General features: G+C 64.3%; 1 protein-coding gene across 1 annotated transcript; it reads right to left on the bottom strand.

The window, feature by feature from the left end:
* Window positions 1-6,626: 6,626 nt before the first annotated feature.
* C17H1orf216 (chromosome 17 C1orf216 homolog) lies at window positions 6,627-9,534 on the bottom strand. Its single transcript, XM_075438161.1, has 2 exons — window positions 9,475-9,534; window positions 6,627-8,025 (listed from the first exon to the last, which is right to left on the bottom strand). The coding sequence occupies exon 2, from the start codon at window positions 8,007-8,009 to the stop codon at window positions 7,203-7,205; it is 807 nt and encodes a 268-aa protein (XP_075294276.1). The 5' UTR covers window positions 8,010-8,025; window positions 9,475-9,534; the 3' UTR covers window positions 6,627-7,202.
* Window positions 9,535-25,977: the final 16,443 nt, after the last annotated feature.

The raw sequence follows: 25,977 nt of genomic DNA, 5'->3' as shown, positions 1-25,977 counted from the left end.
TGCACAGTATCAACACCAAACAGGCTCAGCCCAGCGCTACTGGCTTTCTCTTCATTCGTCTTTCTATTCCTCGTTTTTCATGAATTTTTAAAAAGTTTCCATTTCTCTCCGTGCTTCTGTCTTCTCCGCCGGGTTTGGGGGGGTTGCCGGGGCGTGCGTGCCCCTGTGCCTGCGTAGGCTCTGCATCCCCCTCCTCGCCCTCCCGGAGAAAACAAAGGAGACAGGAACTCAGCTTGGCTCTCCCCACCCCAGAAAGATTTTGGATGGCTTGAGAAATAAAATCTCCCGCAGCTCAGCAGATGCAAGGGCCCGGGCGGTGATCAGATCCACACCGCTCGGGTGCGGGCACGGCCCGGCAGCACGGTGCTCGCCCGCTCGCCTGCCAGCATCGCTCAGACGTGAACGTACAGATGGTGCCACTCGCAGGGCTGGAGCCGTGGGGTGGAAGGAGACTTTTGGAAGGCAAAGCAAAATTATCTGAGCCCTCTATGGACTTAAAAAACCCCAAATGCATTTATCTGTTGTTTTGCTCCAGTGCAAAACGCAGCTTCCATCCGTGACTGGGAACTGGAAGCTGCCTTCCCGCTCCTGGCCCAGTCCAGAGAGCAGAGAAATTAAGGCAGGATGGAGAAAAACGGAGATTCCAAGATGGAGAACACAGATAGAGCCGGTGAGCGCAGCCAAGCCGGGGTTGTTCAGGGCCGGCGTTTCGGTTTGTCTCTAAGCCCAGACAAGCCGGGAGCCTCCCTGCACCCACCCCGAGCTGAGCCTTCCTCCGCTCCCCCGGCCCGCGGGGGGCCGTGCCGGGGGCTGCTGCTCCGTGCCGGGGCGTCGGGTCTGCGGAGGGCGGCGGCAGCGATGCCGCGGTCCCACGTGTGCCACGGCTGAGCCGGACCCCGTCCTCGGCAGCCCCCGGCCCAGCGCGCAGCAGCCCCCGGGGGGGTTGTCTCCCCGTCCCGGCCAAAAGCAGCCGGCAGAGCTTGCGGCGAGCCCCGTTTGGGCTGGGTAGGTGCTTCCTGGCCGTCCAAGCAGAACCTTTGTTTTCAAGCCCTCAATCGAATGCTCACAGAGAGCCAGCTCGCGCGGCACTCGGCTGATTATCCCCTCGCAGGGATAAAGTGCAGCATGGAGGCTTCTGGGATTCCACCCGATGGCTCCAGATATTTCAGTGCTGATGCTTAAAAGCAGGACGGCGTTCCCTCCAGCGAGACAGCCCCTGCATCACGGGGGGAACGCGCTCTGAAATAATGATGTACCGCCGGCCTTGAGGCGCTCATTGCAGCTCGGCTGGCCTCAATGGCAGAAGGAGAACCCAGAGTTTATTGCTTCTCTTCTCCTGAGCTTTACTCCCAGCTGTTTTCTCGGGGAGGCCTGGATCCCCGCACCTCATCCGAAGAGCCGTGGGCTGCCAGCGAGGCGCAGAGCTTGGCCGGTCCCCGGGATGGGGCTCTGCCATCACGGGGTGGATCCCTGTGGGAAAATCCCCCCGATCTCTGCCCAGGGCAGGCGATGAGGCCGGGGCACGGCGGGGACCCCTTCCCCCTCCTCCTGCGGGTGCCCTGAGCAGCACCCGGCACCCAACCACCCCGAACAGAGAGCACCCGGCTGCTCGCCCCGCGGCACCACGTCCCCTCCACCAGCACCCAACCACCCGGCGTGCCCGGTGCTGCAGCTGGGCAGAGCCCCCGCGACGGCGGCGATGCCCAGGAGCCACTTTCTGCCCGCTGAAATCCCTGCTGCCGGCGCGGGCAAACCGGGCAAAGAGCCTTTTCAGGCATTGGCGATCCCCAGCTCCTGCGCCCTTTGCAGAGGGCAAAGGTTAGATGGTGGCAGGTGATTTTTTTTTCCCTTTTCTTTTGAGGAGCCATGCTGCAAATAGCCTGATTTCTAAGATTCCTCTATCATTAAAATGTAAATGAAAACAGACACGAAAACAATCTGAATTTCCAGCCGAGTTGCTCTTGCTTAATATTCTACCCCGAAGGGGGATGTGCGGAAGCAACAACATTTCAAAGGGAATCATTAAAGAAGGCAGGCTCAAACTGCGTCTTCATCAGATACCGCGGCAGAGCCGGGCACTCGGGGTCTTGCCCATCCCGCCGCCGCCGGAAAGGACGAGTGGGAAACAGCTTTGGAAAACAGGAACGTCCAAGCCAGGGCAAGGAGGACGCACATGGCGAGCCGGGGCTGTGCCGGGGCTGTGCCGGGGCTGTGCCGGGGCTGTGCCAGGGCTGTGCCGGCGCTGTGCCGGGGCTGTGCCAGTGCTGTGCCAGGGCTGTGCCAGGGCTGTGCCGGGGCTGTGCCAGTGCTGTGCCAGGGCTGTGCCAGGGCTGTGCCAGTGCTGTGCCAGGGCTGTGCCGGGGCTGTGCCCGGGCTGTGCTGGTGCTGTGCCAGGGCTGTGCCGGGGCTGTGCCAGGGCTGTGCCGGGGCTGTGCCGGGGCTGTGCCAGGGCGGTGCGGGGCTGTGCCGGGCAGGGCTGTGTCCTGGGGCGGTTCAGCTCCGGCTGCGGGCAGTCCACGTGTGCGGGTGCGTGGTTGCAGCGTGAGCCGTGCCAGCCTGGTGATGACTGGGACGATGCCCGGGTTGTGATGGCTCCCGCGTTGGTAGGAAGGCCCTGGCAGGGCAGCGGGTGCTGCGGTGTGTCCGGACGTGTTAGCAGCGCGGGGAGGGGGGGGAAGACCCCAACACTCCCCACACCCGCCCGCAGCCCCCCTCCACCCCCAGCTCTCAGCATCCGCGCTGCTTTGCCCTGTTTCAAGCAGGAGGCTGAGGTGGCTGTGTTGACACTGCCAATGTAACACATTTAAAATGAAATATGAAATACGAGGGAGTGAGAACAGCCTGAAAAAATCCCGTGAGTCGTGGTTCAGCCATGCAGCGGAGCACCCAGGGTAGGGTGACCTCTGCCAGCGCCGGACCCGGCTCATCGCCAGCTGAGGGAGAAAAGGCGATGGCTCCCGGGCACAGGGCTGCGGGACGGCTTCGGCATCGCTCTGGGACGGTCCCCAGGCGCTGCAGGGCCAGCTCCGGCAGCTGGGGCTCTGTCCCAGCGGGTGCTGCTGGAAGAGGAGGGATGCACCGAGGCTGGTGGGTGCCCACCACTCGGTGCCACGTACCCAGGGCTGCGGGAAGACAAAGCCTGGCTGGGCAAAGAGCGTCTCTCGGCTCAGAGGCAGGAGCAGCAAAGGCATCCTGTGACCAGAGCTCTCTCCAGGCCATCCCACGGGCGATGCTCACCAGGCAGGACAGGGCAGGTCCCCTCCGATCCCTGCCCTGGCCCCGGACCCCCTCCTTTGCCCTGTCACCTCCCCAGTCCATGCTCCCCAGCTGTCCGGAGGGGGCTGCAGCATCCGTGCCGCTCCGTGCCAGGAAGGGGCTGCATGGGAAAGGCTCTCAGGCGCCTGGCCCCGATGCCCGCAGGCGGGACGGCTGAGCCCCTCTGCTCCCCGCCGCCCTCCCAGACCTCCCAGGCAGCGGGCAGGTGCTCGCGGCACGGCAGCACATATGGATCCTATAAGGGCTGAGATCATCCCTGCGGGCAGCCTTGCTGCACCGTGCACCGGGGAGGGACGGCGGCGGTGGGACCCCAGGGCTGCCCAGGGGTGCGGAGCCCCTCGCAGCGCTGGGTGCTGCCTGGGTGCGGCGTTTGGGGCGAGGGGAGCAGCCCCGGCCGGGCTCACGCTGCCAGCGCAGAGCAAAGGAAAGCCCTTTTCCCGCTGTAAACCCAACGCGTGGGACCTGGAAGTCTCCAAGACACAACAAGCGGGGGATCCCGGGGTGCTTTAAGCGCGTCCCAGTCTGGATCTCTGGATGTTAATAGCCTGAGATGATTAATTTTCTTTTGTACTTTCATGGTATCAGTTATCACATCATTCAATTTTATTTTAAAAGACTTTTTCTTTAAGCCCACAAAATACTGGAAAGAGTTCGAACGGATTCAAATTACAAGGTAAAATATTTCCCTCCAAAGCTTCCCAAATACTTGTTGTTTTTTTTTAAATGCTATTATTTCAACTTTCAAAGGCAACATTTGCCAATTCTTGCTTTGTGCAGTAAAACCAGTCCAGTGTTACAGGGATTTAATATAATAATAACAATAAACTTTCAGAGGGGACCTTAAAAACAAAGGGCCCTGTCTGCTGCGCGTGGAAACCCAAGCTCCCTGCCCCGGGGTCCGCAGCTCGCCTTGCCCCGTGTGCCGGGGAGCGGTGACGTGCGCGCCGCAGCCCCGCGTGGCTCCCATGCGAGGGCCCGATCCAGACCCCGCTGGCCACGCTCAGCCTTCCCACCGACCTGGGCAGGTTTTGAAGCCGGAGCGTCTCCTCCGAGCCCCCGAGAGCCGCGTTACCCATCTGCGAGCTGGGGATCCAGCCCCGCATTTACCGAGGACGAAACCCCCAGGATGGCGACGTCCCCGGCGGGGTCCTCGGGCGCATCCCCGTCCCCAGCCCCGAGCTGGTGCCCGCCCGTTGCACCCATCCTGCGCGGGGCTGGATCCGCACCCATGCAGGGAGCTGAGCGCTGGGTGCAGGGGGGTTCGCGGGGTTCCAGCCTCCCGGGTGCGAGTGCCCGGGGGCAGAGCCGGGTCCCGGCTCCCACCAAGCTGGCACGGGCTCAGCCTTGCAGTTTGTTGTTTTTCCCCCTGCAGTTGGTCGGGTTTTTAATTAATTCCCAAATCTCATTTGGGCACCGGAGCTGGGGGTGGAAAAAACTCTGTCTGAAGTTGATTTTGCAAATCAGCACTGGCCATCGCAAACCCGCTCCGGGGGCACCGGGGCTCCCAATAACCGAGGAGGAAGGCTCTTGCTTGCGGGGCAGAGCCACCACTTTGATGTGCTCCCGCAGTTATTCTTTCATTTCTTGAGCAAATAATCCAGATTTTCACAATATTTACCTTGGAAATAATTATTTGTGTAAAGCATTTGACCAAGATAAACAGAATCGCTGGGTCTCTCTGCGGGGCTGGGAGGTCTCGTCTTCCCCGAAGCCCCCCGGAGCGTGCGCAGCGGCAGCAGCCCAGGTGGAATCGGCCATAAGGGCGAGCTCACGCCTGCCCTACGGGACCTGCCGAGGGCTGGGGACAAACCTGGGGACAAACCTGGTAGCCCCAGCCGCAGGGCACGTACACGGACAGAAAAACGCAGCCGCTCTGCCCTGCCTGGATTGCTAACCCAGCCCCGTGCCTGTACAAGGGGCTGTCGCACCCCGCCATTCCCACGCGCCCAGAGGCTGCAAAGGAGAAGCAGGAAAGGGGGCGGCGGGGGGGGGGGGAAAGGTGAAGGAAGGTTCAAAGACCTGCTACAGCTTCGGTTTTTCATCTCTAGTTAATCTCGGCAAGGCCTGAGGCAAAGTCACCTTCGGGTCAGCACTCAGGTGTTTTTATCTGCCCTCCCCATCTGCCCGGCGCTGCCTCCCAGCCCTCCCATCCGCCGGGCAGGGGGGAACGCGGACCCCCTGCTTCACGCCAGGCTCTGCCAGGGCAGGGGGCAACCCCTGCACCCGCGCCGCACCCCAGCGCCGGCTCCCCGCCACCCACCGCCCCACGGCCTCGGGGAGGGACGGGACTGGCGTCGCGCTTGGGGTTTTCAAAGCAAAAAGGCTTTAAATTGAGCAGGAGTGAAGGGCCGGTGTCGGTGCCCAGGGACGCAGGGACGGTGCCCAGACCCGTGCCCTCGACCTGCCGCCCACCCCGGCTCCTGCGCCTGGCCGGCTTGGGAAGGGCGACAGGGGAACAAATCCACGCGGGGCTCGGCTCTTTCGCCTCCAAGGCTTTTATTCAGGCGTGCAGCGTGCCCACGATGACACGGCTGGGATGGGACACGGGCAGCAGGCGCTGGGCACGAGCGAGCGGGAGGGCGGCCGGCAGCCGAGCAGTGCCAGCCTCGCAGGGACGCGGCCGGAGTCCTCCAGCCCCAGCGCCGGGGCCGAGCGTGGCCATCACCCCCACCACGTCCTTCCCAGCAGCAGAGCTCTGCGGACCCCCCCGTCTGCAGCAGCCCCCGGCCGTGGTCGGTCATCGGCAGTGCCGGAGCGTCTGGCGGTCGGTGGAAGCCGGGATCTCCCCGTCCGGGCGCCGCACCCCGGCAGCAGAGCGGGATCCCGGCGAAGTCACGGCCACCTCTCAGCTCCGCAGGAGGAAGCTTGGCTGGGGGGGACGCAGCAACTCCAGAACCTCCCATCACCCTCCTCTGTGCCTGGCTCAGCCCAGCGACGCCGGGCAGGACGGGGAGCGCGGTCCCCCCCGGGCCGAGCCCTCGGCGCGCAGCCAAGCCGCCCCGCTGCCGCTCCTTCCACGCCAGCAACCTCAGCAGGACAGATGTCACATCAACACTTCGTGAAGTACAGCAAGCAAACACAGCATCTCCTTTTTAATCTCGATTTAAGACGACTGCTCTTCGTATTCGGCACGGGATAAAATGTAGATCAGGAGAAAATGTTCTCTTTGCTTTCAAATGATAAATGAACACAAACACCGACAGCACAACTTCGCAAGCAGCTTCCTGCTCACGCACCGTGTCCCGGCACCTCCCGCGACAGACGGATGTGCGCACACACACTGGCGGGAGGAAAAGTCTAAATTAACTCTTCTCTAATACTGAAACTAAAAAAAACATATTGGGCTTGAATCAGTTGACACCAATTTATTTTTAAGCATTCTGAGGTCACTATTCAGAACGATTTTTTTTTGTTCTCTCTCCCTCCTCTCTCTGCATGAGTTTAGATCTTATCTGCAAAGCTTCCACACGTGCTTCATCAGGCGGTGCGCGGGGGCGAGTCCGAGCAGAGCTCAGCACCCGCAGCACCAGCCGCGTCTCACGGAGGCCGGGCAGCTGCCATGCGGTCACGCCGCCGCGGGTGCCGTGCCGGGGCGAGGTGGGCTGGTGCTGTGCCCCCGCACGCGCTGAAGAACTTCACCCAGCTCAGACACAGGACCGTGAATTAGATTTAAAAGATGAGCCTGGTCACCCTGGGCTCAGCAAACCCTGAGGTCTGCCCAGCCCGACGCCCCGCGGCCCCCTGACCGGCGGGACGCGGTGCAGAAGAAAATTCATTCCCATGCAGAGGGAAAATGGGGATGAATGCTCCGGGGACTCTGAGCTGGGCTGGAGAGAGATGGGGAGGGCAGGGTGGGCGCCCGGCGAGCGTTCTGCACTGGCGAGCCCCGCCGAGACGCCGCAGCCAGCCCTGCGCCGCGGCATCGCTCAGGGGCTGGGGTCGGCGGTGCCGGCGGGGCACGCCGGGCCGTGCCGCATGCAGCGGATGAGCTCCTTGCGGTTATCCAGGATGGTGTCGAAGCTCTCCTGCAGCCGGTTCTGCTGGTCCAGGACTTTCTGCTGGAGGCCGTGGATCCAGCGCAGCAGGGCCAGGCGCCGGTACATCACCAGCTGGACGTGGTGCTTCTCCTTCTCCCGCTCCTTGAAGCGCTCCTTGTCCTGGAGGTGCTGCACGGCCTCCGCCAGCGCCGGGAAGAGGGTCCCGGGCTCGGCCGCCCCCGGCTGGGGTGGGCTCCCGGGGAGGGGGCCAGCGGCGGGGGGGTCCCAGGCGCTCCCGCTGTCGGGGCTGTCGATGCTGAGGGAGCTGCTGGCGTAGCCGTTGTCCTCCACGGGGGAGCTCGGGGGCTTCCCGCACCCCCCGGCCAGCTCCTCGGCGGTGCTCTGGCCCCCCGCCCCGCCGACCTCCGCTCCCTCGGGGGGGCTGCGCAGCCCCGGCGTGGGGGGACGCGGCCGCACGGCGCCCGGGTTCGGGGCGGCGTCCCCAAGCCGGCCCTGGACCATCTGTCTCTGCGTTAATAACAGCAGATTATCGGACGGATTTGTGGTGTTTTCGCTCCGGCTGGAGCCCTCCTCCGGCGGGGACCCCGGCGCTGGCCGGCTCCAGTTCTCGTTGCTGTCGCACACCTCTCCCACGAAGTTGGAGTTGGAGTCGTGCCCGCAGCCGGCCCCCGGGACGGCCGTGCCCAGCGCCGGGCGCTGCCCGAACGGGGCATTGACCGGGCAGACAGCGAACATCTCGCCGGCCTCCTGCCTGCAAGAGAGACGCGGAGCCGTGACGCGGCCGCGGGGCCCCGCCAGCGCCCTGACCAGCCGCGGCGAGATCGCACCCGCTCCCGCTTTATTTGCCTCTCGTTAAAGCTGCTGAACCCAAGCCGCGGGCTCAGCCTTCCCCGGCGCTTCGCCGCTGCTCCCAGCGTGTCCCCAGGCAGCGTCGTCCCGGGGTGACTGCTCGCCCGACACCGAAGCTGGGGTCAGGGTCGGTGGCTTCCCCTCGGGACGGTCGCAGGGCAGCGCAGGGCGCGGGCACGCGGCCGGCACGCTCGGCTCCAGCAGCGCCTGCGCGCGCGGCAGACGCAATTGATTCCGCGCTGGCGGAGGGTTGCTCGGAAGGAGCTGCTTTTCAACGGCAATAAAATTTATTTAAGGAGGTGAAGCTGCCCAGGCTCCTCCACACAAACTCTGCCCCTGCCCTGGGCTGGGCCATGGGTTGGGGCTGGTCCCTGTCAGCGCCCAAACCAGTAACCCCAGCGGGCTCCAGTAACCCCAGCGGGCTGCGCCCTTCCTTCTCTGCAGGGCTGGGAGCAGACGGGACCAGGAGTGGGAAGGTTACCCCAGCACCTCTTGCTGGGTCATCAGCAGGGATGGCCGATCTCCCAGCTCTCCCCCACCACGGACACGCTCACAAGAACCATGCGAAGGAAAACCCACCCAGTGCCCCAGACCCACCGAGCATCCCAAACCCACCGAGCGTCCCAGACCCACCGAGCGTCCCAGACCCACCAAGTGTCCCAGACCCACCAAGTGTCCCAAACCCACCGAGTGTCCCAGACCCACCGAGTGTCCCAAACCCACCGAGCATCCCAAACCCACCAAGTGTCCCAAACCCACCCAGCATCCCAAACCCACCGAGTGTCCCAAACCCACCGAGCATCCCAAACCCACCGAGTGTCCCAAACCCACCCAGCATCCCAAACCCACCGAGCGTCCCAAACCCACCCAGCATCCCCACCTCGCCCCTGGAAAGCGGGCGCAGAGGCAGCAGGGTCCGGGGCGCGGGGCAGGGGCTGCAGTGGTGACGGGGTCCCACCCGCGGTGCCCCCACCCCGGCTGCGGCCCCTGGTCCTGCTCTGGGGGGCACGGAGGGGACCCACGCGCACTGCTGGCAAGGCCACGGCCGGCAGCGGAGGGCGAGGGCCCACGCATGCCCCCCCCACCCCGCTGCCACCGGCACTGACACGGCCAAGGACCCCCCCACGCCGTGCAGCGGGGAGGGAGGACAGCGGGGGGGGGGGGGGGTCGAGGAGCATCCCCGCATCCGCAGAGCCCCCCGTGATGGGGGGGGGAGCGAAGGGGGGAAGCGACGCGGCGAAGCGGCGGCTCCATCCCCCCCCCCCCGCAGCCGAACCGCCCGGGAAGCGGCGGGGAGGGGGGGGGTACCGAGGGGGGGGGCCGCGATCCCCCGCCGTCCCGCAGCACTCACCGCCGCTGCGGGCCCGTCCGCCGCCGCCGCGGGTGGGAGCGGAAGCGGCCCCGCGTGGGGAGGCGTCACGGCCGCACTTCCGAGCGCTCCCGCCGCCCCCCCGCCCCCCCGCACCCTCCCGTCCGCCTTTCCGCCGCGCCCCGAGCACCCCACGGCCCCCCCGCACCCCACGCCCAGCGCCCCGAGCACCCCGCAGCCCCCCCGCACCCGCCCCCGGCGCCCCGAGCACCCCGCAGCCCCCCCGCACCCCCCCGAGCACTGCGCGGATCCCCCGCACCCCCCCCTCGAGCACCCCGCAGCCCCCCCGCACTCCCCCCCGAGCACCCCGCGGCAACCCCCCCCCGGGGCGGCAGGGACCGTGCGGGATCCCCACCCGCATCAGCCCCCCCTGGGGGGGGGCTGGGAGAGGGGTCGCGGGTGGGGGCAGGGGGCCGCGGGTGGGAGCCCCCTGCCACCCCCAGCCCGCCGTGGCGTTGGGCTCTGGGCGGCCGGGCTTGGGCCACCCCGGCCCCTCGCAGCCCCGTGCCCCTCAGCAGACCCCGGGGGTCCCGGAGCCCCCCGGGTGGGCGCTGGGAGACGGACGGGCATCGAAGGGCTCCCACCAGCGCCGGGCCGGTGTGGGCGTCACGCGGAGCCCCATGAGCATCCCGGGGATGAAGGGGCTTTGTGGGGCCGGGGGAGACAGCAGCGTGGTGGCGAGGTCAGGGGCTGGGAGCCGGGGCGGGGGCAGCCGGGGGGCGGCAGACGCCCCTTTGCCACAGACTGGGCACAGAACCACGGGGTCCCAGACTGGCAGGGGTTGGCAGGGACCCCTGGGGATCCCCCACCCAACCCCTGCCCAAGCAGGGTCACCCAGAGCAGGGGGCACAGCACCGCAGCCAGGCGGGGCTGGAATATCTCCAGAGAAGGAGACTCCACAGCCTCCCTGGGCAGCCTGGGCCAGGGCTCTGTCACCCTCAGAGGGAAGAAGTTCTTCCTCGGGTTCAGCTGGAGCTTCCTCTGCTTCAGTTTGTGCCCGTTGCCCCTTGTCCTGTCGCTGGGCACCACTGAGCAGAACCTGGTCTCACCTCTGCTGGGTCCCCCAGACGTCTTGCTGGGACGGACAGGGCACGAGCACAGCGCCTTCACCCCAGGGGCTCTGCAGCCCAAGCCCACCCTGGCCAAAGCGACTCTCGCTGGGGTCTCAGCACCTCCTGCCCTCCCCAGAGGAAGAGGAGGGGAGGATGAAGATGCTTTCAGGGCTGCCAGACAACCTCTCCAAAGCTCTGGACTGTTGGAGGTGGGCCGTGGTGGAGAAACTCTGAGAGCAGATGTTCCCCGTGACATCGCAAGGGTTCGGAGCAGTGGAACAGCGCTAAGGACTGAGAAATCGTTCTTTGAACCTCCCGTCTGCCTGGCGGGGCCCTGGGCCGCCGTCCTGCCCCGGGCTGCTCCTGCCCCAAAGGCTTCGACACCTCCGTGGCCGGGATCGGTGGGGTGGGACCCAGCGCCGTAGCCACCCTGTCCTGGGCAAGCCCGTGGCTAAAGGGACAAACCCTTCCCGTCACACAGGAACGGCCGAGAGCGGCTGCGACGCGGCTGCGGGTGGGCAGGAGGGAAACAAGGGTTTGGGCCAACAACGGGCTCGGCTCCGCTCCGCTCTGCCGCGAGCCGAGTGTCTGTCCGGGAGCGCTGGTTTGTGCTTCGCTCCCGTCTGGGCCAACGGAACTCACGGCAGCGCAAAACGTTTGTCACTGAGAGAGCAAGGGGGACAGTTCCCTCCCTTCGGGGACCTCCTGCCCCGGTCTGCGGAGAGGAGGCACCTCAGGAACGGGCCTCTTGCCACCCGTGTGGGCTCCAACAAGCAGCAGGGAGCTCCAAGTTCAGCTGCAGTTCGGCTCTCGGGGCGGGAGCGGGGTCTGCTCCCCTCTCGCCTTCCCTCGTCCCCAGCCCTGGAATGGCTGCGGGGCCGGCGGGCGCGGGTGAGCCGGAGCCTGGTGTGGACCCACGGCGCGTGGCTCCGGCCCCGCTGGCGCTGCTGGGAACCCACCCTGTCATGGGGGGTTCCTGCCCCAAGTGCCGGCCGCGGCAGGGGCCGGTGGGTGCCGGGAGCGGTGTTTGCAGGGCTCCGTCCCGCTGGGGTTGGTTTGCACTGGTGCAGCTCCAGTTCAGCCCAGCACCCCCAGCCCCGGGATTATCGGTGTCTGACGGAGAGCGGAGGGGTTTGCTGCCTGCAATGAAAACGGCTCCGTGTCCCTGCCAGCCAGCCATGCCCCAGCTGCCCCCCGCCCCAAGGACCCTGCCAGCGGGGACGGCGGCGGGGACCCCCAGCTCAGGGCGCAGGAGAGAGGGGACGTGGGGCAGCGGGAGGGCTGGGCTGATCCCTTTGGGCGGGGGGAAAGGGAAGGTTTGGAGGTGGAGGGGGCTTAGGGACGGATTTCAGTCACCTTCCCCTCCCCTTCCCCTGCTTTGTTCCAGAAATAAATTAAAAGCTCTTCCTCCAGGAAATTAAAAACCATTTAAGCGGGCTGAGCGCAGGATCTGATGTGCCGGGGTTTCAGAGCTGGGTGTCCTGGGCGAGGTAATCACAGTGCACCTTGGGGCCCAGGAGAAGGGTGCCGGGGTGACCCCCCGGAGCCGCTCCAGACAGCACTGACACCCGGTTCCTCCTCCAAAGCAGGTCCCAGGGACCCTGGGTGCAGCCCCCTTCCCCTGGGCTCAGCGCCTGTCCTGCCTGTGGGACCCCCCTTGCACCCAGGGGACTTCCGTGACCGCTGGGACCTTGCACGAGCAGAGACCCAGCACCGCGGCAGGGAAACGCCGGCGCGGGAGCCCAGCACCGGCCGTGGTGGAAATCGTCCTTCAAACCCCGCACCCGGCTCCCCGCGCCCCGCAGCCGCCCCACGCGCGGGGCAGGCTGCCGTCTGCTTCTCATCTGCCGGCCGTCCCGCTAACCGACGCAACGTGCCGCGGGCTTGGGACAAAATCGCTCCCAGAAGCAGCCCTCACGCTCGGCCCCGCGCCCGCGTGACGTCGGCCCCGTGTCGCAGGCGCGGTGCCGGGTGCCCAGTTTCTCTGCTGGGAAGGAGGCACCGGGGAGCTGAAAGCTGCCCCGTGCGGGGTGGGTTGGGGGCACCAACCGTGCACGGCCGTGTCCAGCCCCGCCAGCAAGGACCAGGCCAGCGGAGGGGGCCTTCGGCAGCAGGCGGGGGCTGCCTCCCCCTGCCCCAGGGCAGGGACCCTGCAGCCTTGCCGGGGGGCTGCGGGGTGCGGGAGCAGGCAAGTGTGGGCGTTGCTGCTCCCCGGGCTCTGCCTGCAGCCCCGCTGCCCGCTGTGCACGGGTGATGCACGCCCACGTGCACCCGCCACGTGCCACACGTGTGCACTGCACACCCGCTACACACCCGCTACACAGCCGCTACACACCCGCTACACACCCGCTGCACGCCCGCTGTGGTCACCGAGCACTGGTGCCTGGGGATGCTGCGTGCGGGGACAGGCGTGCGGGGACAGGCGTGCGGGCTGGAGGCTGCAGCGCCAGCAGGAAATGGAGCAGGGTCTGGGGGACGATGGCCGCGTTCCTCGCCTCCGCGGGTCCCGTCGGCTCCCGCCTCTCACCCTGTCCCGCGTCGGGCACCGTCCGGGCTGTGCACGCCGGGAGCTGCGCAGGGCCCCTCGTGTGGGTGACGGCCGCGGTGGGGCCGTGCTCGGCCGCGCAGCGATGACGGGATGGGCTCGGCCGGGCGCCTTCGTGGCCAAGAGCGTCTGGGCACCAGCCCACCCAGGACACTGCTCACCCAGGAGCCACCGCCCCACCAGACTGGGACCCCGGGGCGGACACAGGGAACCCGTCCCGAAAGAGTTAAGGGTGAAACAAATAAAAGGAAAAAAAAAAGAAAAAAATTTGCAAAAGAAAAAAGTGCCCTGAACCACATGCGACCTAACCCCCCCAGCGGCTCATCTGCGTTTAATAACGGAGCGGGGAGAGCTCCCAAAAAGCTCTCCGAGAAATTAAAGTAAACAGCGTGCTGACCTCCAGCCCTCGCTGCCCCGCTGCTGACGCGGCCCGGCCGCCGCAGCCACCGGCGGCTCGGGGTTCGGGGTAATTGTAAACACGTTCGGTAAACACGAGGGGGGGTCCCGGGGGGTCCCGGGGGAGCTGGGCGGGTGGGAGCTGCTCTCCCAGCACCCATCAGGAGCCGGGGCCGGGTGTCGGGTCAGCGGGCACAGCCGTGGCCGTGGGGGCTGCCTGGAGCCATGGCTCCGGGCTGCGTGGCCACGTTGCGTCCCCGGCTGCGGGGGGCTTGGCACGGCCGAGGCTTCCGACGGTCGTTGCTGGTGGGAACTGGAACCACTGGGATCAACGCGCTGCCCCGTGACCGCGGGCTTGGGGCTGGAAAAGCAACGTCAGGAGCGCTGGCGAGTCCTGCTGACGGAGGGAGGAGGAGGAGGAGGAGGATGCTGTAAAGGGTTTGTCCTCTTGGCCTCACAAAATTTAAAACCAATGCTCTTGTTTTCGTAGATCCTGGTCATTTTTGTCGGCTGAGGGAAAGCAAAGCAGCCCCAGGCTGTGTGGGTGCTGGCTCTCGTCTCCAGGAAGGGGCCGGCAGAGCTGCCGGCCTCCGAGGGGGGAAGCAGGAGCTGAGCATCGCTGCCAGCCTGGCCCTGGCCCTGCTCCATCCTCATCCCTGTCCCTGTCCCCATCCCCATCCCCGCCCCTGTCCCCATGCCCACCTCCATCTCCATCCCCATCTCTGTCCCCATGCCCATCCCTGTCCCCATGCCCACCTCCATCTCCATCCCCATCCCCGTCCCCATCCCCATCCCTGTCCCTGTCCCCATGCCCACCTCCATCTCCATCCTGATCCCCATCCCATCCCTGTCCCCATCCCCATCCCCATCCACGTCCCTGTCCCCATCCCCGTCCCTGTCCCCATGCCGACCTCCATCTCCATCCTGATCCCCATCCCATCCCCATCCCCATCTCCATCCCCATCCCTGTCCCCATCTCCATCCCCATCCCCATCCCCATCCCCGTCCCCATCCCCATCCCCGTCCCTGTCCCCATGCCCACCTCCATCCCTATCCCTGTCCCCATCCCCGTCCCCGTCCCCACCCCATCCCTGCCGCGCGCTCGCCTGCAGCATCCCAGCGGCTGCATTTCCCGTGGGGTTTCTGGGGAAAACGCAGCTCAGAGGCAGGGGAAGGGGGCAGAGGGGGCTGGGGCCGGGCGAGCTCCCCTGCCCTGCCCTGCCCTGCCCTGCCCTGCCCTGCCCCAGCGCCAGCCCCGGGCCGGTGCCCGCCGCCTGCCAGCTGCCTGCCAGCCCCGCGGTGTTTCAGGCAGAATCAAAGGCAGCCCCAGATGCGCTGTATTTGGTGAAAAATGCCAGGAATCCGCAGTCAGCTTGGATTTCAGCGGAGCCGGGAACCCCGCGGAGGCCAGAGCGTGTCCACGGGACCGGAGGTCAGCGCCCGCTCCCCCCAGCAGCCCCCAGCCCCCAGCATCAGCCCTTGGGAGGGTACCGGCGAGAGGAGGAGGAGGAGGTGGATGAAGGGGCGGCAGGGCCAGGGAGCCCAGCGGAGGTGTGAACATCCCACGGAGGGACAAGCCATCGGCGACGGGGACCCAGCTCTGCCCCGGGACACGCAGCCCCGTGACCCGGCGAGGGGAGAGACCCCCTCGCCAAACCGCCCGGGGAGAAGCCCCCAGGCTCTGCTCTCCCGACCCCCGGGAAGGGGCTGGCTTGGCGCGGGGGCTCTGCTCTGCCAAGGGAGCGGAGCTGGCGTCCCGCAGACGTCTCCTCCGGGCTTTATCCGCTGCTGAGCTACAGAAGGGAATGTTGACACCAGCTCCACCCCTTCCATCGGAGCAGGACCAAAAATCACCATTTCCTCTTGGCCTGTGAATCGCTAATAAACTCCAGACAGAACGGTCTGATTAGGAAATTGTTTGGGAAATGGAGAGGAAGGGGGAGGGACGGGCGCTCGCTGCCTCGGCCGGTGGCTCTGGGCGGCTTTGCCCCTCGGCGTCACCTCCCTGCGACGTGGGACGGGTCCCTGCCTTGGGCTTACAGCCCTGGGGTTCCTGCCTCGGGGTCCCGTCTTTGGGCTCCCAGCCTCGGGGTCCCAGCCCCGGGGTCCTGGCTGGGACGGGTCCCTGCCTCAGGCTCCCAGCCCTGGGGTCCTGGCCTTGGGCTCCCAGCTTTGGGGTCACGGCCTCAGGGTCCCATCCCCGGGGTCCCAGCCTCGGGGTCCCAGCCCCAGGTTCCCTGCCTCTGGGTCCCGTCTTTGGGCTCCCAGCCCCGGGGTCCTGGCCTTGGGGTCCCAGCCTCAGGGTCCCAGCCCCGGGGTCCCAGCCTTGGGGTCCCCAAGTCCGCATCCCGAGCCCAGCCCAGGGGCTCTCCGAGTCTGGCTGCATCCACCGGCAGATGGATTTGTCTGCCTGCAAGGATCTGTGGATGAAAATCACTCTACATTTAAGCGTGTATTTTTACTTTGCTGCTGTCCAGGGGCTGTGCCGGGGCGGCAGCGCGAGATGAAACCTGTCCATCATTTGATACCTGCGGCTGGGCCCCCGCCAGCCCCTGAGCGTGAGACGCTCGGCTCGTGCCCAAGCGCCGCGCGTCCCCACGCTGTCTCCTGCCCGCGCCAGACCCGGCCATGGGCTTCTGGCAGCCCGCAGCGCGGAGGTGCTCCGGGCAGCGGCCCCTGGCTCGCAAATAACGGCACAAAGGCAGCAAAGCCTGCGGGTTACGGATCGCTGCTCCGCGTGTGTCTGGGCACGGCTGCGCTGTTGCCCTCCTTGCAGCCTAACGGAGCCCGGCAGCACCGTCCGTGCCCGGTCCCCACCGCGGCGTCCGGCAGCGCAGAGCCCTCGGGGCGACGGGACCGACCCCCCGCCCGCTGCGGACGGGACGGTCACCCCGCGCGGCTCCCTGCGCCCCGACTGCTGCCCGCTCGTCCTGGGACAGAGCGGCTCCGCGTTTGGACCTCATCGCGCAGAGAACGGCGGGGTTTGGAAATTTCAGTCTTGGACACAAATCTGATGCATTCCACAAATGCTTTAATTTATCCTTTTGTCACAATATTCGATAAAAGGTTTTGTTTCAGCTGCGCCGCTTTGATTAAGGACTGTAACAGATTCTAACCTGAAGGAATCGTCTCACATCGCGTTCGTGGAAATTAAACGTTTGATTGCACATAGTCAGAATTCTCTGATCTGGAAACTGCTCCACCAGAGAACTTTGAACGAGCTCTAATCAAAAAACACTTTGGTTTTTTTTTCTCAGCTTCCCCTTCACCTATAACAAGTCCAAACATCTGTTAAAATTCAATCAGAGCAAAAACTGGCTGAAAAAAATTAAAATTCGGAGTCCAACGTTAAATGGCTGTCCATGTTGCGGCCAGGCGGGACGGTGGCAGGCGGGCTCCGCACGCAGGGTCTGCGAGGAGCCGGGGCCCACGGGAGCTGCCCACCGCCCCATCCCACCGGCACCGGCACCGGCACCCGCACCGGCACCGCGCTCGTCGCTGTGAGGCTGCGAGCAGCACGGTCCTGCCGGCACCTGCTGGGATGCCATGGCCGGGGAGGCTGGCGATGGCACAGCACGGCTCAGGGGGTCCCGCGGTGTTGGCTGGTGCTGCCTGGTCCCCCCTCTGCGGCAGAAGGTGCCTTGTGAGCCTAGCGGGACGTTTGCCTCCTGCCTGGAGTCCTCTGCGCCTTAACGGGAGCAGAGACGCTGGAATCCCAGGGCCGGGCTGGTTTTCCTTCCTCTCTGCTCCTTTTCCCCGGCAGGGCCGGGGGCTGACGTTTCCCCCAGCCAGGAGAGAAGGCAGAGGGCTGGGAAGCCAGAGGGAAAACCAAAACCCCGCGGGCGTTTGGGAGCAGGAGCACCTTTCCGCAGGGGTGGCAGCTCCTGCTTCTCGGTGCTCAGCCGCAGGTGCCCCTGTGCCGGACGGGGAGCGGTGGCACGTTTTTGGGGTCAGAAAGCAGATTTGAGCAGTTCGAGCAGCACGCTGAGATAAGCCCTGACTTCCTGGCAGCTCCGTTCCCACCAGGCTGTTGGGGTCCCGGCGAGACGGACCCCGGCGAGGGGCTCTCCTGGCGGGAACAGCCCGGCAAATTCTCTCTGCATGGGTGAAATTCCCCCCGCTGCCGCGGCTGTTATCTCCGCACAGGAACCAACAATATCCTTTCATTTAGGCACTAATTCGAACAATGTGCGCCGGCCGGGGGAGGAAGGGCGCTCGCTGCTCCGGAGCCTTTGAAAAATCCGGGCGGGAGCCAAACCAGAGGGAAAACAAAACCCCGCGCCGACGCGAGCGGGTGGGCGACGCGGGGCCGGGGCCGCGGGCTCCAGCCGTGCCGCCTGGGCAAAGGGTGACGGCGGGGAGAGCCGCGGTGCTGCCAGCGCCGGGCACGGCACCGGGACGCGTCGGGCACCGGGCACCCGTTTCCCGGCTCGTGTCGGGGTGAGGTTGTGGTTTGGGCCGTCCTGGAGCTGAGACCCCTCCGTGGCTGGGGGGTTTTGCCCACCGGGGAGAACGGCCGCCCCGGCTCAGCCAGCCGGTTCGGCCTCGTAATTAGGGCTCCACGGGGCTGGAGGGCGCAGTAAAACGCGTCGAAACCTCCGCTGCCATAAAGCTCGCGCTAGGCACCAGAGAAAGTCAGAGGGTGTAACTGATAACTGTAAAAGCATTTTAATTTCCATTTTTCAGGAGGCGACAAGACAAACACAGCCGGGGGGAGGGGAGGGAGCACCCACCAACAGCACACGGGTCCCCCGCCGATCCCCCCCACTGCTCCAGCACCCAGGGCCTGGCAGCAGGGTCCCACGGGCTGCAGCCACCTTGTCCCATGTGGTTTGCAGTGGGACCAGCATGGTTCGCAATCATTGCCAGCAGGGATCTCCACTGGCACGTGGCCGGTGGCAGCAGCATCCCCATCCCCATCCCCATCCCATCCCATCCCACCCTATCGCATCCAATCCCATCTGCATCCCATCCCATCCCATCCCATCCCATTGCATCCCATCCCACCCTATCGCATCCAATCCCATCTGCATCCTATCCCATCTGCATCCTATCCCATCCCATCCTATCACATCCAATCCCATCCCATCCCATCCCACCCTATCGTATCCCATCCCATCCCATCCCATCCCATCCCATCCCATCCCATCCCATCCTATCACATCCAATCCCATCCCCATCCTATCCCATCCCATCCCACCCCATCCCCATCCCATCCCCATCCCTATCCCATCCCATCCTATCACATCCCATCCCATCCCATCCCACCCTATCGTATCCCATCCCATCCCATCCCATCCCATCCCATCCCATCCCATCCCATCCCATCCCATCCCATCCCATCCCATCCCATTGCCATCCCTGTGACCAGCAGGACACAGCACCCCGTTCCCAGCGGCCACCCCAGTGCTGGTCCCTCCCGGGCAGACCCCAAGAGGGCTTGCAGGGGAAAACGGGGGGGTTGGGGGCGTTTGCTCCTCCCGTGGAGCTGCTCCGAACATTCACACCCGTGGGGAGATCCCCGCGCTCCCCGACGGGGGGATCCGCCGGAGCATCCTCCGGTTGATGACGTGGAAATTGCTGCTGGTGGCGAGGGAAGCCCTCGCCTCTTGGTGAATTAATTTAGCTTTTGCCATTCTTCGCTGTGCTCAATTAATCTCGTTAAAGTGATATAATTTTAGCTCGTACTTCACGCGCGGGGGTGGCGGGGAGGCCCTGGCGGACACTGACGGAGGTCAGCTCGCGACGGGGGGCTGGGGGCTCGCTCCCCTCGCGCAGGAGGGGCAGCAGTGGCAGAGGGGCTGCTGCCCCGCGCCGCTGGCCCTGGGCCCGTGGGCAGGATCAGCCCCGGGGTACCCCGGGGTGCCGTCCCTGCGGGGGGGCTGGGCCCACCGGCGCGCAGGGTGCTGGGTGCCGCGGCCGGGTGCCTGGGCCGTCCCCAGACAAAGAGCGTCGGCTCCGCAGCCCCCCGGCAGCTGGCGTGGGGGACGTAATCCCACAAAACTCCTGCTCCGGGGGGATCAGCGGGCAGGGTGAGGGGCACGCCGCCGAGCCCCCCGCCGCCGCTGCCCCTTTCTATCCCCGCTATTGACTGCCTAAACAGTTCTTTGGTGATTACAATGTAAATATAGCTTTTCATGGAGTAAAGGCCTTTTATGGGCTCCGCACACACTTAACCACTTAACCCCGGCGACAAAAAGAGCAGTGAATGAGCTGTTCAGGGGCTGCTCGTGCAGAAAAGCGGGCGCTGAATGGGATTTGGGCATCTCTGTGTATCAATTGCTCTGCTCCGGGGGCCCGCAACGGGGCCTCGGCGTTCGAGCATGTGCCAAGGGGCTCGCGCGGCTGTGGCTGGAGTGTCCGAAAAAAGAAGGAGAAGAAGAAAAAAAGCAGCTGCTTCTCTTTAATAAAACAATGATTTATTCATGGCAACTTGGGGAAGGGGCGGGGGGACGCGGGGAAGTGCCAAAGCGATGCTCGCCCTGCTCGGTGCCCGGGAGAGGCGTGGGGGCTGAGCCCGCCTGGGGAGCGGGAGGCACAGGGACCCCCGGAGCTGCTCAGGGGGACCCCCAGAGCTGCCCATGGGGAACCCCGGAACTGTCTGTGGAGGACCCCCGGAACTACCTTTGGGGGACCCCTGGAGCTGCCCATGGGTCCCCAAGAGTTGCCCAAAGAGATACCCAGAGCAGCTCATGAGGGACCCCCGGAGCTGCCCCTGGGGACCCCCGGAGCAGCTCGGGCAGCAGAGCCCGGCGAAGCAGCGGGGCTGTGCACGGTTATGGGTGCAGGGACCGATGTGGGGCTGGGTGTGCGGCCCCCCCAGCCCGGGCGTTTTGGGGCAGGCGTGGTGCAAGGAAGGGCTGCACTTGCTGTCCCGGGTTAAACGAGCCCGGGTGCCGCGGATGCCACAGCTGGGACGGGGCTCTCGTCCCACCGGGGTGGGCAGCCGAGCACCTCGGGCCGGTGGTCAGGCAGCGGGGGCACGGGGCTCGGCCACCCCCCAGCCGCGCCGGCCACCGGCCAAGAGGAGCCTTCGTGGAGCAGGGGCTGGGGGGAGCAAACTCAAAGCAAATCTGAAGTGAACGGCCTGAGACGGGGAGCGGCGGCTGGAACGGTGCCCGTCTGTCGGCTCACGCGGAGCAAAACTCAGGGGGTGCGGGGACCCCGGCACGGCCGCTCGGCACCGCTGCTCTGCCGCAGGAAAGCGACGCCGGAGGGACGGCAGCGGGTCCTCGCCGGGCCGCAGACGGGACCTCGCTGAAGGCGCGACGGGCTGCGAGGAGCAGATCAAGTTGGGCTGTGGCCCTATTTTTAGGTCTGCACAGATGGAAGGATGAAAGCGGAGGGGGCAGGAGGGCAGGAATGGGAACGAAAGACAAACAAACGCCGAGCAGATGTTGGGAGCGGTGCTCTTCCCCTCGCAGGATGTGTGTGCGGCTCCCGGCGACACCGGCTCTGCCGGCCTCGACCCCCGGAGCAACGTCCCCTCTGCTCGTCCCCCATCGCCAGGGTTTCCACCGACACGCCGGGGCCATGGCACCGCGTCAGCCCCCACCCTTGTTAGAGGTCCCGGGTGGCCTCCCGGGTGTCCCCTCTCCACTTGCCATCCTCGTTGGTCCCACCATGGGCTCCCGGAGCTGCACCAAGACTGCACACGCACGGTGGAACCCAGCCCCTGCTGCGGGATGATCAGGCAACGCCAAGGCGGCAGCGAAGTTAAGGTGTGGGTCTGCTAATTAGAAACAGCCCGTGATCAACTTGGCACGGCTCCAGGGACGAAGCTGGGGCTTCACGGAGCAGACCTGGTGCCCAGGTCACCGATCAGCCCACGCACCCCTGCTGTGCCCCTTTCTGACGCCTGACGGTTCCTCAAGGTCTTGCTGGACCAGGACATCGCCGGGACGGCGGCGGGGGGTGTTTTGGCCTCTCCAGTTTCCATTCGAGCTGGAGACCCCGGCAGCGTCGCTCGCAGGCGTTTAGCAGGAGCCACGGAGAAGACGCAGCCAGCGCCCGGCCAAATCCCAACCCCTCCAGACCTCCGTCGGGTTTGGGGCCTCGGTGCTGGCTGACGAGTATCAAACCCAGCTCCTCCAGCCCTGCTTGTGCCCCCTGCAGATGTTTGAGGGCCTTTGCCAACTGCGTTGACCCCATCTCATCTTTTCTTCCTTCCTTTTCTGTTCCCTCCCCAGCAGAAGGGGATGGGATGGGGCGACCGCGGCGGGTCGGGCTGGGGCCGTTGGCAGCCCCGCCGCCGGGCAGTGACACCTCGGGAGCTGTTCTCATGCTTTGGGGCTCAAGTCATCCTCGCCGCGAAGCTCCCACGCGCTCAGCAAATCCAGAGGTGGAGCGGAGGCTACCGAAATACGGGCAGCTCTGCCTGTGAGCTCATCCCTCCGGATGCCTCGCTCCGAGAGCATCGCCCTCGCGTCACGCAAAATAAGGAACACATGGCAGGTATAATTGCCTGTTGCTTTAATTATCTGCCTGACGTCAGCGGGCTGGAGGGGTTTGTATTACCTTTGGCTGGAGCGTCTGCAGCCGTGGCTGGCGGAGCCGGGATGTGCATCCCGCGGGAGATGCTGGTGGTGGCCATGACCGCCCTGCTACCGGAGCAGGGATGGGAAACGTCCTGGATGCCAAAATCCCTATGTGGGTCCTCAGGCTGCTGCTGCGGGGTGCCTCAGCAAGCTGCCCCGCAGCAGCCTCAACGGTGGCACCGGCCCACACCGTCACCGTGCCAGCCTGGAGCTGCGACCGGGAAAAATCCACCCAAAAGCAGCAGCTGCCGTGCCTCGCATCCCGAGGTAGGGATGGGGGCTGCGCGGGGCAGGATCAGGCCCCTGCGCCCCATCCGGGCTCACTGGGCTGGGGAGCAGGAGGGAGGGAGGAAGGAAAACCCATTTTTCTTTCTAATTTGGTGTTTAATTGCAAAAGGTTGGGGATTTTCAAAGCCCCCCCTTCGGGCTTCGTGTAAAATAGGAACGTGGAAATCTCACCTCTGCGTATCCCGAGCAGCCGGGGAGGTGGCATTAGCACCTCAGCGGTTAATTAAGCTTCCTGCACAGAAATGAGTCTCCATCAGCCGCGGCTGCTGGAAATCAGGCAGCGCAGAAAGACGCTGCCGCGCTGGCCCACGCTGCCCTGCAGCCAGCACCCCGGGGCTGAGCACGGCCAGGGCTCACGGCACGGCTTGGCACGGCGGCCGCATCCAGCCATGCCAGGACGCAGTGGGACACCCGGGCTCGGGGCAGCATCCCCCGCGGCAGGGCTGAGGGCTCAGATGCTTTCGGGGTGCCGGACGGGTGCGAGGACACCCGTGAACACGTGCACGTCTCGCCCTGGGCAGGGCACGCGCCGCCGGGGGCCGATCCTCCATCACCGCGCGCGAACATCGCCAGCTATTGAAAATCCATCGGCCGCTGCAAGGGAAGCAGCACAGAGCACGTTGCAGGAAAACAGCCTTGAGGAGCAGGGAAAAAAAACATATTAGCTAAAAATAAAATTAATCTCTTGCAAAGCTGTAAGATTTGCTCCTCCCCCCTCCCCCCTGTGCTGCAATCTTTTATGTCATTTTCTTTAATTACAGCTGGTTTAGATCTCGCTGCCTGGAGAAGCATAGCTGCAGTCAGCCATCACTTGGGCTGCTGGATGCTACAAGAGAAAATAATCACCCCCCAGGACTGCACATCTGTCCGCACAGCGCACGCGCCACGTTATAATTAATATTAATGACAAATAGTTCATATGGAATGAAACTTCTGCTTTACAGGTCACCCAATAAACCCAGCCCCGCTGCAAGTCTCAGGCAGGGCTATTTTCCACGTCCCCACCGAGGGGTCTCCCTTTCCCTTCCGATATTCTTAGGCTGCGTTTAATTTCTTAAATCCCCGGCCCCGTTTCAGTCAGACTGGAGCTGCTGCCGCCTGCTTCTGCTCGGCGTTTCCTTTGCTGGGGAGGGAGAACCCAAAGGCGAGGAGACAGAGACTGGAAACATCACCTGCTCCGTTCCAAAGTCAAAGGTGTTCCCCTGGGCCCCAAAATGCGCCCCAAAATGCGCCCCGTTCCTCCCTCCCGGGGACAGGACGCACCAGCAGCAAGCAGGGTGGGAGCCAGAGAGGGCAGATGCTGGTGACACGGCTGCTCTGCAGACCCCTCCCCATGGCGCTGGCGCGGCTGCCTGGGGGTCTTTCTGTCCTTTAACCCTCATCTGGGGCCCGGGAGAACGGATTGAAGGTGCGGGGCAGACGGGGTGCGGCGGCGCACGTGGCGAGCGCCCACAGAACACGCAGCACGCTGCTTCTCGTGTGTCCACTCCGACACAATTTTTCACACGTTGGAAATACAGATGATTTTAGCCTGGGTCCATCTGGTTTCCCAAATAACCTGTCTATTTGATAAATAACATAAATTAAATTAGACAAGACAAACAAATAGTTTTTTTTCGCTCCCCCTTTCAGTCTCTTAGCAAAAAGGAAAAAAAAAAAAAAAAAAGAAAACATAATTCAGCGACGGCCGCGAGCCCCCAGGAGCCGTGCGGCGGCGAAGGCTGTGATTATGAACGTGTCTGCAATGCTAACCTCTCACACGGGCCGAAGGCCTCTCCTTCCTCGGCTTGTCAGCTCTTTTCCAGCTCCTTCACTGCCCGTGATGTCCCTGAAGGCCCATTCTCTCTGCAAGCCCGGCAGTGACACCGCACCCGGCGCAGCTCTCCTCTCGCCAAGGCTCTGCTCAGGCCTGGCAGGCTCTGTCTCTCCTTTGGGGAAGGGAAACTGAGGCACAGAGCCGGACAGTCGCTGCCGCTGCCCATCTCCGATGGAAGCGCCGGCGTCCTACCAAGGTGCAGCCACTGCTGCATCTCGTGCAAAGCCAGAACTCAACATCAGGGACGCAGCTGGCGCTGCGCGGAGTTGGCCCGAGGCGTGACCTGGGGGGCAAAGCAGCGAGCGGAGCAGAAGGAGCCCTGCCGTCAGCCCAGGACGGCCCCGCAGAGCCCGGGATGCCCCACTGCCCTGCGTGGGACCCTCGCTCCCACCTGACAGCCCCCCCAGCCCCAGCCCCTCAGCACTGCCAGCAGCCCCAGGGATGCATTTTTCTCCTCGACAGCGCAGCAGCAGCATCTCGGGGCAAGGAGGGGCGAGCTGAATCGATACTTGAAAATGAGAAGGCAAAGCGGAGCTGATGTGCCAGACGGGAGGTGGCCGGGGGGCCGAGACAGATGAGAGCGGGTCGGGGGCACGGGCGAGGGTCAGGCCCAAGCCCCCAGCCTTCGGCTCCGCTGGGAAGATGGAGCCTGGCACCATCATCATCAGCATCTCAGCGTGTGTCCAGCCCCTCCTGCCACAGAGATTTCAGCTCCTCCGGGACCTGCCCCGGCCCCCCAGGACACAGCCCGGACCACGCGCCCCGGCGAGGGGTTTCTGGGCGCGAGGCAGCGCTCCCCCACAGCACTGCGCAACCCCCAAACTCCTGAACGGGTGCGGTGCGGGAAACGCTTACTCTGAGCAGCAGCAGCCAGAAACCTTCCCCATCCACGTATTGCAATGTAAAAGCTCGTCAGGCCCAACAATATTTTGGTTCTGGAACAAGCAAAATGTATCTCGAAGGGAAAATTCTAAAGGGAAAGCGAAACAAATACCATCCTTGTGGGAAGCACAAGCTGATGAGAGGCCAGCAAGACCCCTGCCACAAAGCCAACCCTCTGAGGGTGCTCTTCAAGCTACCTCCTCATGCAAAAGTAGCAATTATAGCCCTATATAAATTTAATCCTTTGCAGTGCCATAGAGCAGGGGAAGCTGTAAGAATTTCCCCGAGTCAGGAGGACAGTTTAAGCTTTAATCAGTCTTCCTGCCCCTTTCGCTGGAAGCAGCGCATTCTCTTGCTGCTCTCTAGTGGCATGCATTATTAGCAAAATTAAGACAAGATGGGTATTTTGCAGCTTCAAATGTTTTTGGCCGATAAATCTGCACTGAATTAGTACAAATCAGCACAAACACCGCGATGGAGAATTAACTGGATATTCAGATACCTTCCTTCAGTTACGCTGTTCTTCAAGAAACATCTGATAAATGACCTTTCCTCCTTCATTCTCTTCCCTGAACCTCCCATCCCAAATCCAGATACACCAATTACTAGAATTGCTACAATGAACTGAAACCCGGATGTCTCAAGCCAACAATAAAGCAAGTTTTGTCTAGGAACTATCAAAACCAAAACTATTGAAGCAGCAAAAGGAAACACATTCTTAGGGCCAAGAATTTTATGCAAACCTAAGCGCAAGACTTGAGGACTGGTGAATTTACACTCCAATAAACACAGGAGGGGCTGTTTTTTTTGTATTCCAATATTATTGCAGCTGCTCATCGTGAAGGGCTTAGCAGTGGCTATGAGAAAAAAGCAGCAATGAAAAAAGAGACAGACAAACGTTTCTGGAACAAAACCCCACGTCCACACAACGGAGTGAAATCCTGTACATTAATTCCAAGTGCCTCCGAA

Source organism: Opisthocomus hoazin, chromosome 17 (assembly GCF_030867145.1).
Source record: "Opisthocomus hoazin isolate bOpiHoa1 chromosome 17, bOpiHoa1.hap1, whole genome shotgun sequence".
In the NCBI taxonomy this organism is placed as follows: Eukaryota; Metazoa; Chordata; class Aves; order Opisthocomiformes; family Opisthocomidae; genus Opisthocomus; species Opisthocomus hoazin.
This window is presented reverse-complemented; position numbering and strand designations above follow the sequence as displayed.